The sequence below is a fragment of the Alternaria novae-zelandiae genome, assembly GCF_023758075.1.
Source record: "Alternaria novae-zelandiae strain BMP 2774 chromosome Unknown scaffold_7, whole genome shotgun sequence".
NCBI classification, from domain to species: domain Eukaryota; kingdom Fungi; phylum Ascomycota; class Dothideomycetes; order Pleosporales; family Pleosporaceae; genus Alternaria; species Alternaria novae-zelandiae.
Genome location: NW_026056967.1, coordinates 467122 through 483278, shown reverse-complemented (window position 1 = coordinate 483278; position 16157 = coordinate 467122). Strand labels below are relative to the sequence as shown.

General features: G+C 53.5%; 4 protein-coding genes across 4 annotated transcripts; 2 read left to right on the top strand and 2 right to left on the bottom strand.

Moving 5' to 3' along the window:
- Nucleotides 1-445: 445 nt before the first annotated feature.
- On the bottom strand, nucleotides 446-1101 carry J4E88_004168 (uncharacterized protein; the record flags this gene model as incomplete). Its single annotated transcript, XM_049397815.1, has 2 exons — nucleotides 446-813; nucleotides 873-1101. The coding sequence occupies 2 exons, from the start codon at nucleotides 1099-1101 to the stop codon at nucleotides 446-448; spliced, it is 597 nt and encodes a 198-aa protein (XP_049256260.1).
- Nucleotides 1102-4096: 2995 nt separating this feature from the next.
- J4E88_004167 (uncharacterized protein) lies at nucleotides 4097-7103 on the top strand (the record flags this gene model as incomplete). Its single annotated transcript, XM_049397814.1, has 8 exons — nucleotides 4097-4199; nucleotides 4256-4300; nucleotides 4349-4873; nucleotides 4923-5255; nucleotides 5305-5586; nucleotides 5633-6186; nucleotides 6234-6706; nucleotides 6758-7103. The coding sequence occupies 8 exons, from the start codon at nucleotides 4097-4099 to the stop codon at nucleotides 7101-7103; spliced, it is 2661 nt and encodes an 886-aa protein (XP_049256259.1).
- A 2854-nt stretch (nucleotides 7104-9957) lies between these two features.
- Nucleotides 9958-11777, bottom strand: J4E88_004166 (uncharacterized protein; the record flags this gene model as incomplete). The annotated part of the gene is made up of 2 exons (XM_049397813.1): nucleotides 9958-11550; nucleotides 11604-11777. The coding sequence occupies 2 exons, from the start codon at nucleotides 11775-11777 to the stop codon at nucleotides 9958-9960; spliced, it is 1767 nt and encodes a 588-aa protein (XP_049256258.1).
- Nucleotides 11778-12361: 584 nt separating this feature from the next.
- On the top strand, nucleotides 12362-13868 carry J4E88_004165 (uncharacterized protein; the record flags this gene model as incomplete). Its single annotated transcript, XM_049397812.1, has 2 exons — nucleotides 12362-12844; nucleotides 12894-13868. The coding sequence occupies 2 exons, from the start codon at nucleotides 12362-12364 to the stop codon at nucleotides 13866-13868; spliced, it is 1458 nt and encodes a 485-aa protein (XP_049256257.1).
- Nucleotides 13869-16157: the final 2289 nt, after the last annotated feature.

Genomic DNA, 16157 nt, shown 5'->3' with positions numbered 1-16157 from the left:
AGGCACATCATCCTGCGTACCCATTCGGGCATCTTGGCCATCGAGACTTGTTTTCGCCTGGACGGACAGCGCAATCACGCCCTCCACCAGCGATGCACCTGTGGTGAGGTCGGAATTGACTTTGTGTACGACATTAGCCTGCAGGAACATGCTATATCCAACACGACGCTAATGATCGACGCAGGGATGGGGTACACGCCGCATGCATGTGCGGTTTGCATATTGCCGGACAACATCAATATTGTGAACAGCCGAGGCTTTCCTCCTTGGGCGACTACTCATCCCGGTGCCTGTCGGAGGGATGATGCCATGTTCGTAGGAATACGGTGTACGGTGTATGGTGCACGGTGTGCGGGTGTGGCGGAGATGATGTCTTGGTGACGCCGATGAAAGAAGAGCCGATATCGTGATATGGCTTTCGTCCAGACAAATCATGGCGGGGAATCTACTCGCAAGTCGAAAGCATCTTCTTCAGCACGCCCATCAGGGTGCCGTTCTCGAGGGCAGCGGCGACGCGCTCCTTGTCGCCCAGCTGCTTGTTGACCTGCTCGTCGGTGCTGTGGGTGCCCTTCTTGATGCGGACATCGACGCGGAAGCGCGGAGGTAGTGCCTGTTCGAGACGGACGCGCACGCCCAGGCCGATGACGGTGGCCAGCGAGCAGTGGGTGATGGTCGGCGTGATCTCGACGACGACGGTGCTGATGCTCGAGAGCGGTGAGGAGGGGGGCAGAATGTGGATGTCTGGCAGGTTGACGACGGACAGCGAGCCGAGGGACAGCGGGTGTTCAGGGTCGCAGATGGTGGAAATGAGGTCTGTCATGCGCGGGGTCAGCCAAACGTTAACGCCATCGAGGGCCCGCGGGCGCGCCTACCGTAGATTTCCTGCTCGTCAATGTCCTCACGTGCGTCGTCGCTGTCTGAATCGCCGGCTGAGACGCTGTCGTCGAAGGGGTCGCTGAGGTAGTTGTAGCGCGGTATCAGGTTGTCGAACAGGCCGGTCCCGCCGTCATCGCGCCTCTTTGCCGTGCTGTCGCTGCGGCGGGAGGGCAGATCCGAGGGATTCAGGATGGTCGGGTTGGCGTTGTCCTTGTCGAGCTCCATGGCGGCGGTTGGCAGGGGTCGCGGCGTCGTGGTGTGATGGTGGCGGAGGGAAGGAGCCGTCGTGGGCTCCTGCCTCTCCAGCAAATCTGCGAGGAAGGCGCGCCCGGGCCACCAGCAGCCCCTCCTCGGTGTTCGTCATCTAGCATGTGCTAGCCAGCCAGACACTCGGAACATGTCACCCGCCTGCACCTTCACCCTCACCACCACCTCCACCACCGCCGCTGCCCCCGGCCATGCCCGCCGTCTTAGCAATTGCTCTGTAAGCCCTCAATTTCCCGCAGATTATCCGCGACATACAGGGGACACTTGTGTGGGGTGCACCGTTCACACCACAGCACCAGGGCACCCGTGTGTTTGACTAGTGTCTGCAGCTTCGTGTCATTCCATCACGCCGCCGGGGTATACAGTTCGTGGCCTCCTGCCTGCTGCCGTTCTGCTCGGCCAGCCTCGGCAAATCCCCAGTGCGCATCCAGAAGGTGAGAAACAGCGCGGCTGGCGACTGCCCTTGGGCTTCAACCCCATCGGCAGCCGACGCTTCCGGCTGATCCACCACCTGCTCACCTCCCAAGCTCGCGCGCCCATGGTGATCGTGTTGACGACATGTTTCTCACTAATCACTCCCAATGGCAGTCTCGTCCCAACCACCTGTGTCGGCTCCTCCCGCACTTGTGCCTTCATAACGGAAGTGCTGCCTCATCCGGCGTACGACTGACCGCGCTGCTGGATTGTCCCTGCTTTGCTTGCCGTGTTCCTGAGCTGCAGGGAGATCAACGGCAGTGATCAGCGCAGCATGACTGATGAGGTCAGTATCGTGTTATCTTACCACGCGCCACGGAAACCACTGCTTCTATCGACCTTCCAAAGGTCGACGGTAGCCTGGCGCCAGCACCTGTCAGTCATGGCACCATCCCGTCTTGCTCCATACAAAGCTCCCCTTGGCAACGCCCGTCGTGTCTCTGCGTGATCGAAGCTAGCACTCGTAACCTGACTGCGCCTTGACTGCCATCGCCATCACCATCATACCACCTGCGTGGTGGGGAACTAATCTTTCAGCTGCCTTGTCGCCTGCCGCGCGAGAGAGAACGCGACCCGGCAACATGGTTGACAGATTACAACAGCCCTTAAAGAAAGGGATTTTCGACCCTAACTTTAGCTCTCCATGCAATCTTCGGTCGTTCTTCATGTCATGCAATCGCCAGTGGCGGACGAAAATACGATCCATGCGCCGGATCGAAGCCCTCGACAAGTCTCCTCAGCTACGTTTCGCTTCGCGGCCGCAATATCTCGTATTCGGCTCATGCAAATGCTATGCCGTCTGTCTGTGCATGCTACCTACATATTCGAGAATCTTGTTAGCCCAACTGAGGGTAGCATCTGGAGTAATATTGTTTCATGCGGGCTACGCTGATGGTGATGCGTCTGCCGTTAGAACCTTGCCTGCACATGGCCCTACCAAGCTTCCGCACGAATCAATTCGCCGATGTGTCGTGCTCAACGACACACACCGGTTCTGCCGTAGCCTTTGCGGCATGCGACGGGATCCCGTCTGCCCAACCCATGCAAAGTCTCGAGTGAACGTCGAGTCTGCGGCCATGGAGATGCCACCGATCAGAGCGGCACATCAACGAGGCCAAAGCGCGTCGAGTAGTGGACGCCTATCCTCATGCTGCCTCCAGCCAAGTCTCTTCCGCGACTATGTGGACAAGACTTGTTTCGCTTTAGCTCCTGGCAGGTTGTGCAGCGTCCTACCAGAGCCATCTGTGTACCCCTATCTAGCCAGCTATAGTCGTACACCTGCTGTATTATATGTCGGCTAAAGCATAATATTCGTCATCGAGGCTAGCAGCCGGAGATCACTTTCTAGAAGGCCCACCTGTCATTGCGGTGACACTGCCAGACCATGTCTCAAACATTCAGGCACCTAAGGCTGTGCGAGATGAGAAACTAGGTACGACTATGAACCGACTAAATGCATGCGCAAGGTTTTCGACATTGTCCAGCCCTATCACGGCCAGGTCCGGGCTGCTGCAGTCTACTGGTCACGTCTGATCTTCTTTTTCTGGGCAATCCAGCAAATGCAGCCGCCACCAGAGCCTCGCAACAGCTTGCGTACTCGGTCCGCTGAAGTTTTTTACTTTGCCTTGAAGTCTGCTGAGTGAGAATGCCGCCATGTACCACCGTCTTCTCAGCTGTCAGACTTTGCCCCCGCTGATTTTATAGCAATCGTTCCCGGCCCATGGCAGTGCTTCGAGGAGGTCCACACTACCCGTCGTTCTACGTGTTACGATTCAGGCCGTCTCCAACGGGCACCACAATCCCTGCTGCCCATTGCCTCACACCCCCACAGCACGGCAGTTCCCTGTGCCCGCAGCATCTTGGTAGCGGACGCTTGCGCTCACGCGCGTGCAGCTTGGGCGCCCATACCAAAGGCGCTACTTGTGCAGCAGTGCGGCTCCTGGATCCTGCACGCTTAAGTCGCATATCGTCTACCCCTCGCCCGCCTATCGACCCCTTCATACACGGCCAACCGCCTAGGACCACAATACTCTCGCCTTTCAGGAGATCCATACACTGCGACGCCACTATTGTGCGCGTGAGCCACGCTGCGAGCCCGCTGCCAGTGCGTCTTCGAAACCCCGGTATGCCAGACATCGTCTCCACCTACCATCCCTATGCGCCTTCTGCCCTGATCTGCCGTATAACCTAACGACGCCGCGGCGTCGCGGAGATTTCCCTTGCGCTATAGCATTCTACAGTGCATCTATTCTCGATTTCGCTTTCTTTGTGTATAGTTTTGGCCATTCCGCGATTTCTTCCGTCCGCCGACCCTCAGGACATTCTGGACCGTCATCGCGCGCCGCTACCATTGGCTGCACACCGACCACCGCACACAACCTCATCGACTTAGTGGATAGCCGACAACCCCGCTGCTTGCAACCATTGCGCAAGGCCTTGCGCTGTCACTCCGGACCGGCTCGTGGTAGCTATTAACGTTATGCCCCCGGAGACCACTGGACGGCCACTGCTGCCACAAACGGCGCAAATGCAGAGCTTCACCTTTGCGCCGCCCACGCTGGCACCGCGCGAAAACCAGCGCAGTGAGTCCACACGCCGCTCAGCGTCTTGGGGACAAGGCAGCTGACAACATCTCCAGATTATGTATTCGTAGACGAACACAATAGACACAAACGGCTGAAAGGTATGAAAGCACATTTTGACTTGACATGCAGATGCTAATGCAGAGCAGTAATGAGAGCATGCGAAGGATGTCGTAGACGCAAAATCAAGTGCGATGCGGCAACAACGAATGCATGGCCCTGTGCTGCTTGCATTCGTCTGAAGCTTAACTGTGTGCCGCCTACAGTCAGCTATGACAAGGACTACAACGGTTCGCAAACCTTTGACCTGGAGCCCAAACCGCTCGAGTATGCCCCGGACCCATCTCCTCAACATGACTATCAGCGCCATCCATCCATGTCGCAGGCCATGTCCCACCAAATGCCGCCTTCCATGCCGACTACCCAAGGCATGTACCAACCTTCGCCCTACGTGGATCAGCAGTCCCAGGAGTCGTGTCATTATCAACCCATGTCTCAGCCCCAGGTCATCCAGCAAACCATGAGCTACGCGCCTCAGCATGGCTACTCACAACAATCCTCTGGCCCGCCTGCGATCCTGACTCCACCGGAATCGGAACCCCATTGGCGAAGCGACTCTGTGTCTAGTCTATCCGAGGCACTGGGTGAACTCAAGATCGACCATACAGCCATTGGTGAGCTTCATGGCATCTTACTGCAAAAACATCAAGCTAATCAGTCTAGCCCCATACATCACTAACATGAAGAAGGCACTGGCCGAGACACCCGCACAAGAAGAGTACGAGGTCGTACTACCAGCTTCTGTAAGCCTCGATCATACGGTCCGCATACCACCGGAGATGATGCCTGATGATGATCGGGCAATGCATTACTTTGACTACTTTTTCGCCAACGTTCACCCATATTGCCCCGTCATCAACAAGGCCTACTTCTACCAGCAATGGCACAGCGCTCCGGACTCCATCTCTCCACTCATGCTAGAGTCCATCTTTGCTTGTTCTTCGTTGATGCTGGGAGACTCAGAGGAGGGCAACAAATGGCTGGCCCTTGCCACAAGTCAGTAGCGCCCTGTCTTGCCGAAAAAACGATTACTGACAAGTTACAGAGCACGAGGAGAGCTTCAAAGATGTGTCCCGCCTGAGTACGATGCAGGCAATGATTCTACTGCTGAAAGCTCGTGAAGCTTCACCAAAGCGAGGATACTTCTGGCGATCTTGGATGGCGACTGTCAGCCTTGTAGCCATGGCGAAGGACCTCGAATTACACGAACATTACGACACCCATCAGATGGGCAAATCATGCGGATCGACAGTACACGACTGTGTTGCCAAAACGAGGGTGTGGCAGATGTGCATGGTCTTCGAGGTCATGATTGGCGGTCCTCAAGGTATGTTGGTTTTGAAGAAGGTACTTGGAGATGCTGACTTCTACAGGACGCTATGACTTTGGTGTTACCACTGATACCGTAGACTTGGAGATGCCCAGACATATCGCAGGACAGGATCCTTCCGAGCTTCAGATTGCGCGTCAGTTCGTACAATACGCCCGTATTGTCAAGAATGTTCACCACTCGGCCCTCGTGTACGGAAGACTCAGGAAGAAGAACCCGGACTGGGCACTGGATCCAGCTTTTGTTGGCCACAACACCGACTTCTCCCTCTGGTTACGAGAGCTTCCTGAGGACATGCAGATTGTCTACCCCCAGGATGGCTCTGCTCCTTGGATCCCGTCCCATCAGCTGGCGAATATGCACGCCTATCACTGTTTGGCCATCATTATGCACTTCCGCCCGCAACTACATGCCGTATCAGAGTCATATGATGGTATATGGAAGCAGCATATGCTCACATGCTACTCGGCCGCCAAAAACCTATGCAAACTCCAAGAGGCGATTCTCAAGACCTACGGCATGCCTGGATTGCTTTGCATGATGCGTGGCATAAGTTTCCATATCTACGCCGTGTTGACCTGTACCATGCTGCACCTGGTATGTCATATCCATTGTACAGTAAAGCATCTGACTAACAGCCGTAGGTTGCTGTGACATGCCCGGACCCAGATATCAACCATGATGCCAGGAACTTCTTCGTACGCCACATGCGTGTCCTGGAAACCATGTCTCCCTCGTTTCCGATGCCTGAGATGCAACAGCAAGTCAACAGCCTGCGTCAAGCGTTCTCGGCCGATTGTTCAAAAGCTTTTGAATTGAAACCGACATTCCCATTCGGAAGCCCACAAGTAGCTCCACAAACAAGCCCTATGGGTCACCAGGGATCGTACCGACCTCGTCACCCGAGCCATCCCTCGCCCTTGGAACAACCAGGTCAGGTCAACTACCATGCACTCCCCATTACTCCACCAATTTCGGCATCCGACCGCGGATCCAAGGCTGACTCTCCCGTAGCTCAGTCTTTGGTCATGATGGCGTCTGGTCACCGTGCAGCTCAGCCACCTGCTGGTATGCAAATGCCGGAGAACGCCCAATGGAACCCACAACGCATCTTTGAGTAAGTTCAATCATCATGTTCTCACTGAAACAACAAACTAATACAATACAGTCAATGGAATGTAGCCTTTGGTACGCCCCCTCCTACTAGCGCGTCCTCTCAGGCTTCTCCGCCGCTAAGACCCCATCCTCCAGGAACCAATTACGATATGCGGCCAGCGCAGGAGGCTATGCAACCAGGCTACCAAATGTCGAACACATCGCCCCAGTCCAGCAACGTCCATGCAGTCCCAGGCCAGATGCCACCGGCCTCGACATATGGAAACACTGCACCCGTATACGTTACCCCTTCGATGTGGCAGGAAGCAGTCGCCAGCTCTTTACCGGACGGGCTCAAGCGCCGGTGGGACGACAACGCTTCTATGGGGGACCAGTCAATGTACAAACGCGCGCGTTGAGGCATGACGTCAACCCAGATCAAGATTACACCGCTTGTGCAATGCACTTCGCAGGAACCACAGTGAGCGGAGAAGTGTGGAGAGTGGCAAGCGCATGACCATCACATTGTCTGACGTTGGTCACGGCGAGATGACGGCATGACACGCTTCGGCGTCATTCACATTGCTGTCCAAACCACTCTTTGATGGATGAAGGTACGCCCGCTTGGAAAAGAAGGTCGATTGAGAAGACAGTTCAGCTGTACCACCACCGTGAGACGGGAGTCCTCCAAAAAGCGCTGCAACAAGCGCGCCTGTACAATACGCTGATCTTGCGATACCTGCAAGCACGACCGCAATGACGATTACGCGCCGCTAGCGATATTATCTAGCGTAAACACCATCACTGTAATAATACTCTGAACAAACACACTGTGCCCTCATTATCGCAACGTATATTATTGACCTTCCTCATTCATGATGATACGGAGCACGGTACCCACTTCTCGTGTCCCAGCCTACGAATGATAACCTCAACAACCAAGCCAACGTACCCAGCCGCTCTATCAAACCTTCGAAGGCCCAGTTGTTCCAAGAACAGTCTCGAGTTTCAACATTGGCATCTTGAAGTTACATCATAAGCGCGCCAGCTATCCCCACTCAATCTATTCACCCTGCTTCAGTCCCACCGGTGCCGTCCGACGCCTTAGATAATACCAAAACAGAAAGTGATCGTACATTAACATACACGCGTCATATGCATCTTTCTTGAGATCACCACTCAAAAGCATCCCAGCCACCAGGCTTTACTAATTCGATGAAAGCCAGAACGTTCAAACGGGCCGGTTTGGCAAAAGCACCAATCGCCATGTCGCACGTGGGGATGGCCTACCGTCCGTCTCGACCTTCCATCCTTCTACCCGCTTCTCGTACCGTTTGTAAAAAGCAGTTAGCCGTTGTTCCTGATCGTCGAGCAAGTCAATGCGATGCGACGTTGACGACGTTGATCTTGTAACAGTTTGGGAAACCGGACCGCACCATGCGTGCAACTTTAGTACACAGATGCAACCGGGTCCCTTCCAACCTGGTTTGTCAATAGTATAGACAATAAATCCAACGGTCTTTTCAATCCGGGTTTCGCGGCTCCAAGGGTCAATATCGAGGCACACGCCCTCCCACCCGCCAGCCTGGAAAGATCCCGAGGTAAAAACCGCTCGAGCGTCCTCGTCCCCTGAACTTTTCGGCATGTGAAAAAAATAAAAAGCCAACCTTGCGACGCACGGCCCCCTGCAGTAAGCCGCCCTGCCAGCCTGGCTCGAATGGAACGCTTTTCATGATTGTGGAGAAGACGCTAGAGATCAATGGGATCTGACATGGGAGCGAAGGAAGGGGGATAAGCGTGGAAAAAACGTACGCTACTGCATCATGTCACAACGCGGCGGGCAATATGTAACGTGAACATGCAGCTTTTGCATACCGCAGATACATCAAACCTTCTTTCCAGATGTCACACTTTCTCTGCCGCGTGTGCGTGCTCTAAACAAGACTACTACGCACACTTTACGGCACTTTCCATCAGCCACCACTACGACGACGACAGCAGACTAACACTAACCCGGGCGGAATAGTCGCCGACCACCAGAATCCCAGCAAACCGCCCCCTGACCCCTGGTTTCATCGTAATGTTCCCCCAAGCGACTTACCCACAGTGCGTTTTGTTCCCAATCCCAGTGAACGAACCCACCCATCACCCAGTTGCTGTCCCATGTGTCTTGGCCAAGCAAGTTTCCAACGTCTACCCTCCCTGACTAATGCATCCGACTCGTCAACTTGCTTGGCGAGTCATGCTTTGCTACAATGCTAAAAAGTGGATTGTACGAGGTCACTCACCGATCTGAACGATTGCGCGAGCGCGCGTTGTTTGATACGCATGCAATGCATTGATGATCAGCGTTCGGGAACAGGGTCGTGAGAACCAAGAGGGCAGGGGCAGCGGGAGAAGAAGCGGGAGAATTGGTCGTTGGGGTCTAGGAAAGGACCGGTTTGGCGAGTACTGCGTGTATTGTTACTATGTATTCTTTCTCGGTCGGTCTACTCCGAGGTGGAGGTAGGTAATGATAATTTTGGCACAGCCTCGTTTTTAAAAATATCATCATCAATGCCATGAATCACCATCGTAATCTCCAAAACTCCTATCGTTGGCCATGTCAGGTCAAAACCCACTTCAAGGGAAAACTCGCATTTCCACTCTCCGCTTCACTATCTCCACTTTCGCCTTGCTGCGATATTTTACCTGCCGTCCGCCGATGTAACTCGGCAGGGCAGCCGAGAATTCCTAGCCTTGAAGATCTTCACAGACCAACCTCCCCCATTCTTGCAAATGATGTTCGATTCGGCTAAGCCCTTACCCACACCGCATCGTCGTTGGTATCCGCATTTCTGCCGCGCGCCGAAGACTATTCGAAACCACATACCACTTCCACGCGAGGCCACTATGAAACTTGGATGTGCTGTGTGATGGGGCGGTTGTGGGGTCGGGAGGCCGACGAGGCATGTGGAAAAGGACCGAATAGAGTGGCATGTTGGTCGCGTGTTAAGTGGGATGTTAAGGCATATATTGGATGCCTGGATGGTTAGGCAGAAGGTAGAGCGAGGCTGGTGGCAGGATGGAATCTGGGAGTCCTTTCCGCAGGCAGCAAGTTATCATCTCCAGAGATAGACGTCGCTTCAACAAGCGATGAAACCCATTGTGCGACGGCAGCGGAACCGAGACACCGCCGTATGCATACAAGATCGATCTCATAAAGACAATTACACAAACAAGAACATCACGCCATGACTCAGGAAACAGCCTCTTAATATCTGTGATATATGTCTAATCCTCACGTTGCCCTATCCTAGGATGTTTCTGTTCATCACCGTATCCTACCATCGGCGCCGCGCTTTTGTCCTTCGGCAGTACAGCGTTCAAGAATATACCAACAATAGCAGCAATGACAAACGGAGTCTCCACAGCAAGGTTGATGCCCTGCTCGAATCCTACCAGATTCTCATTTGGCCCATCGTACGATAAAACCTGTGAAAACCAGTCGGGCTGACATATATCCATGAACCCAATGCCCAGGGAGACTGCGAGGATGAAGCGATCGCGGCGGGTCCATGGGATGAGTGCGAGGACACGGATACCGGCCACAGCAATGGTGCTGTAAAGGAAGACTTGCATACCGCCGAGGACAGACGGCGGCATAGAAGCGAAGACAGCACCGAACTTCGCAATGACCCCCATAAGGATCAAGAAACCACTTGCTGCCCATCCTGCACGGCGAGATGCACAACCGGTGAGAACAATAACGCCGTTGTTGCCTGCCTGGCTGACCATCGGTGGGCCCGTAGCCAGTGCACTGAAGAAGCTCCCAAGTCCGTCGCACAGAATGCCGCCTTGGATCCTGCTGTTGAACTCTGTTCCTTCGATGTCAACACCTGATAGCTCTGCAGTGGCCAAGATATCGGGAATGCAAGACACGGCTTGACAAGCAAACATGATTATCATAGGCAATACTAGCGCGCCATCAACGGAGAGCTTGAACGTGTGCACCCAAAGAAAGGTTCCGCCGGGTGCTTGGTTGAGCTGTTCCGTCGACCAGTAGCCTGTTGCTCCTGAGATGGCACATCCTACAGCTAAACCAATAATGACCGAAGCTGAACGCATAAGTGGCGCACCGATGGCTTCGACCAAGATGATAGTAGCAAACACACTGAACCCTAAGCCGATCAGCTTCGGATGCCCCCATACGAGCGGTCGTGGCGCTGTGATATCCGGACACAGAGCGTAGAAACCCTCTCCTCTGTGGCAGTTTGATGATCCACCCCAGTTCTGCAGTCCGTTACCAACAAGGTAGACTCCAATGAGGGTCAGAAGTGACCCGGTAATGAGCTTGGGAAAGATTTTGTTGAGCATCTTGGGCGGTACAAAAGCCATGGCTATCTGGATCCAGACACAACACAGCATAGTGCCTAGGCATGCACCCCATGCATCAGGGCATGGCCCTTGAGTTCCGTCCTCAAGGACTGGACAAGAGCCGGACTTGTATCGTAAAGCGGCGTAGTTGAAGACGATGGGTAGGATGTCGAACGTTGGTCCCACGACGCTCAAGAGTCCTGTGCCGATGAAGAAGGGCGTCTTCATGATATGCAGCCGAGTAACTTGCAGGGCTGTCGCAATGCCTGTGGTGATGAAGGCTGTCGAGATTAGGTACGTCGCCATAGCTGGCTCGAAGTTGAACGCCCCGGAGGCGATTGCGAGTGGTGGTGACACAATGGACCCGATCATGGTGAGTGCATGCTGAAGGCCAAGGAGTAGTGTCAAGAGAACGGGTACGCGGTCGTTGAGTCCGTAGAATGGCGCTTGATAGTTTCTGTACTTTCTGTTTAAGGGCCAGATGTTGGGAGTGATCAAGTAGACGTAGTCCTGGGGTTGTCAGCTACCTGGCAGATAGTCGGGTAGGCTAAGTATTGACATACGTAGTCGCCGATCCATCCATCTTTCGTCGTGAAAGCATACTTGATCTCCGCGAGCGTATCCTGCCACTTCGTGGTCACTGTGCCTATCTCTTGACTCTCGGCGGACGAGTATTGACCCGTTTCTTCAGCGTACTTGGACTTCGGCTCTATCTCGCTCCGGGAGTCGATGACCATGATTACTGCCAATTAACCCAGTGGGATTCCAATACGCTGACTGAGTTCTCGCGGCAAATGCATTTCAAAATTGAGTTGCATGGTTATATATCAACCTATTAGCCATTGTTGACTCGTGGTTCTAGATCGGCAGGAGCCTTTCCCACGATAGGCGTTTCTGCGCTTGTGAACCCCGCGATAACCAGCCCATCGGAATCCGGCTATTGCTTGTACCTGATAACACTGCGATGATACTTGTGCGTATGCCGTGAGATGTGCGACGGGTGACAGAGTACGTGAGTTAGATAAGAGGGAAGATATCGCTAGCGTCGGCCGCCCCCTGTCATGTTAGCGAAGGCGCGAAAGCGGAGAGCGGCGGAGGAGACTGTCAGCGCACGCCTGTGGGAAGTCGCGACCATGCAAATAGGATGTTGAGAGTAATCGCGTGAAGTAATCATTCGCCTAGATTCCCAAGTTCATTGACGAAATTAGGGACGGATGAGATATCCTAGAAACTTGAACCTACACCTTCACAAAACCCTCCAACGTCGCACCTAAATCCTTGTAGATCTTAGCCAGCGGTATCAGCACCACCTCGAAAGAACATGGCAAGATCAAGTCAAACGCCGCTGCGCCTCTTGACGAATGCGACCATCGTCACTGTCAATAAGAGTCGGGAGATCATACTCGATGGCGCAATCCTCGTTGAAAACGGCCGCATCACAGCACTCGGAAAGACATCTGATCTCATCGATCAAGTCAACCAAAACGAGGACAGAGATCTTGATATCGTCGACTGCAAGAACAAGATCATCATACCGGGCTTGGTCAACACACACGCCCATCTTGCGCAATCACTGCTCCGTGGACTAGCCGAAGATCTCCCATTGCACAACTGGTTATGTGATGCAATCTGGCCATTGGAGGCCAACTACGCCGAAGACGATGGATATGTAGCCTCGATGCTGACGATTGCGGAGATGTTGAAGACGGGAACGACATGTTTTCTTGAGGCTATGCTTACGCATAGGAGCGGCCTTGAGAACGTCGTCAGAGCAGTAGAAGAAACTGGCATTCGTGCGTGCTTAGTGGGTTCTTCGAAGCACTATCAATGAGATGAGCTAACTTAGCTGCTAGGGCAAATTGATAAAAGTCGGCGAGACAAACTCAGATCTCAACATGAAAGATGCCAGAGATCGGGACGTAGACTCAATGTCTGTAGAAGTTGCGCTATCAGCGCACAAGAAGTATCATGGCTCTTCCGACAACCGTCTACACATGTGGTTTGCAGCGGGCACACCTCGAGGCTCACAAATGGCGGTCCATGCCACGATCGGCGAAGCAGCGCGAGCACACGACATCGGTCTCACTATGCATTGCGCAGAAGCTCCTAAAGACCTACCCATCTACCGACAGTATTACCAACGCAGCCCTTTCGAATTCTGCCGAGATACGCACTTGACGGGCCCGAAGTCAGTATTCGCCCACTGCGTACATCCGGATGCAGCAGCTGGAGATTTCGATATCTTGCGCGAAAGTAAAAGTACTGTCTCGCACAACCCCACAAGTAACCTCAAGCTTGGGTCTGGTGTGGCACCAATACCAGACATGGTGGCCAGCGGTGTGAATGTAGCTCTGGGGACCGATGGTGCACCGTGTAATAATACGTACGACATGTTTCGGGAGATGCATCTAGCGTCCATTCTACACGGCGGTGTCAGGCAAAATGCCGGGGTCCTCAGCGCGTACGACGTCTTGGAGTTCGCGACGATCAACGGCGCAAGAGCGCTAGGACTGGAAGATGATATTGGGAGCCTGGAGGTTGGGAAGAAAGCGGATATCGTCGTTGTTGAGCCAAAAGGCGTATCTTGTGCTCCCTGGGATCCAAACGAGCAGACTTCCGGTGGCATTGATCCTGTCACAGTGCTGATCCATTCCTCTGGTGCCGATGTCGATACAGTTCTTGTAGATGGTCAGTTGCTTGTCAGTAACGGCAAGTTGTTGCGCATTGATGAGGAGACGATCATACAGAAAGCAAAGAAGTCAGTGGCAGATATAAGGAAAAGGAGCGATGTAGGTGCGCGAAACCACATGTCGTTAAAGTATATATGAGCTTAAAACTGAAATGAGAGCAAGTCATCAAATAGACTTTGCCCTCCAAATCCTGTTTGTGGTGGTAGCAAGTTCATGAAAGAGTTCCATGAAGTATCTCCTACGCTTATAGGAACATCCTCCGTCGATGAAGACGTAGGAGTTGTTACCTGCAAGTCTTGGGCTACGTCGCTGATAAAGGTCTCCACGTTGAATCTACGGGCTCGCTTGCCAGATGATGACGATATTCCACCATTTTCCGCAGGTCGTGCACGCTTCTTGTTGTTCACGCCTCCACACTGGAGCTCGCGCTGCAGTCCCGACAGCAACCGCACGCCGCGCGAGGCAATCTTGCTATGTTCGAATCTACTCAAGTATCCGATTGCATCAGCGACAAGCCTGGTATGTTCGTCAAACTCTCTGTCACTGGCCGACCGATGAAGGGTATCGAGACTGAGAATGATACCTGCTGCGACTGAAAAGGCTTGCTCGATCCATAGTATTGGGCCCTGCTCATCGCTGCCTGATAGTGCCTCTTTCAATATGGTCTTTGATGCCGCGATACAGGTACGCCGAGTGAATGAAAACGCGGAATTGGTGAAGGAGAGACCGATGAATTTTCGATGTATCATGATGATCTTGTGTGAAGCACATATAGCCAGCGAGCGTCTAGCCCAGCCAACATAGATAGGCCAATCGGTCGCCACCGGCGCATTCGTTGATAGAAATGTAGGTATATATGCAGTCGCAAGCTTGCGCATCTTCTCGTCGTAATGAAGGACCTGTTCATACTTCGTGAAAAGCGTGTTACAGCCTGTCATCGCATCTAGGAGTTGCGGCATAAGCGCTGCAATGTCATAGCGATAGTTGCAATAGCTCGCTTGGGTGGGTATGCTCAATGGATGCGGTACCATGTCGTCGTCATTGCAGTTCAGCGGCTTTGCGGTAGTAAAGAAGCGAGGATTGAGCGAATATGACTCGGAGAACGGAATCTGGAACCAATCTTGCGTGCAAAGCTGATTGAAGACTCGTCGACCGGCTTCACGCTGGCGTAGCTGCTCCTTCGAGGTGGCAGAGGCCGAGCTGTCTGGTCCAAGTCGGTGCAACCCAAGACTCTGGGCAATACGACCAGCTGAGGCGAGCAGTATCGACTGACTGCTCGACTTGCCAAGTATATGAGCCGCAATGGTCAACGTCGCGATGGCTTGAACAGAGTAGATGGTATGAGCCTCGATGTAGCCAGCGATTTCGAGACACGTCACAGTCGCTTCGTACCATCTTTGTGACAAGACCTTCCTCTCTTCTGATGAGAAACCCCAAGACTGATATACAGATGGCGGCGCACATGTAATACTGCCTGTTACGATGGCGAATAGTAAACTAAGCCATTGCAGATTCAAGCCTTGGTGCCGGACGTCGCCTTCGTAGTCTCCAAGAAAGATATTCAGGTCTTCTTTGAATATGGCTGAGGAGTAAGACCCGTGGTACCATAAGATGGTGGTACTGTGGTACTCCACAAGCTGGACGATATGAGTCTTGTTCGGAAGAAGCGCTTCAAGTACGTCAAGCTGTGCATCTTTGCTGGTTTCATATAGCATACTGGACGTAACCGCTTCATCCTCATCCCTGATACTCAGTCGCCGTGGCCCGCTGTTCTGCTCTGGTGATGTCCCATAGTCGATGTCTTTCTTACGGCCCCATGCTAGAAACTCCAACACGGTAGCTGCATCATCAGTGTCCGCAGATTGTGACGCGTTATTGTCAAGAGGTGAAGTGGTCGCTGCATTATGAACTGGACTCGCTGGTGTATCAGAGATTTCCAGAGGTAAGGGTGCTTCGCTTGAGGCCATATCACATTGCTCCTGTAGCTTGGCTTCAAGCTGACTTACGCGGTCGAGTAGAGCGCGCACTAGATCGTTAGGTGCTGTCGCTGCACCTTGAGCTTGGTAGGCGGGTGGTGGTGGTACTGAGGATGTCACAGCCGCGTCTTCTCTCGTACAGAAGCTTGCATATCCCCTGCTTTACTTAGCATGAGATGGTCCGGGCAGCTTGCGCAGTACCAAGAAGCTCTGGGTTCCCAGCGAAAAGCAATCCACAGTCGCGCAGGCTCAGTCTTTGTCGAAGACTCGCGGATACTAGACTGCCATGGAAACGGAGGAGCTGACCTTCGAATGCATGTGCTGCAAGGCACACTCTTATCACATTTGATCTTCCTTCTATAGCACTCTGTACATGTCAGACGGGGTCTCGGCCCTTTCGAGGTGCTGCTGTCGTCCATGGTAAGGTTGACCGTGTCGGTCGTGAACTAGG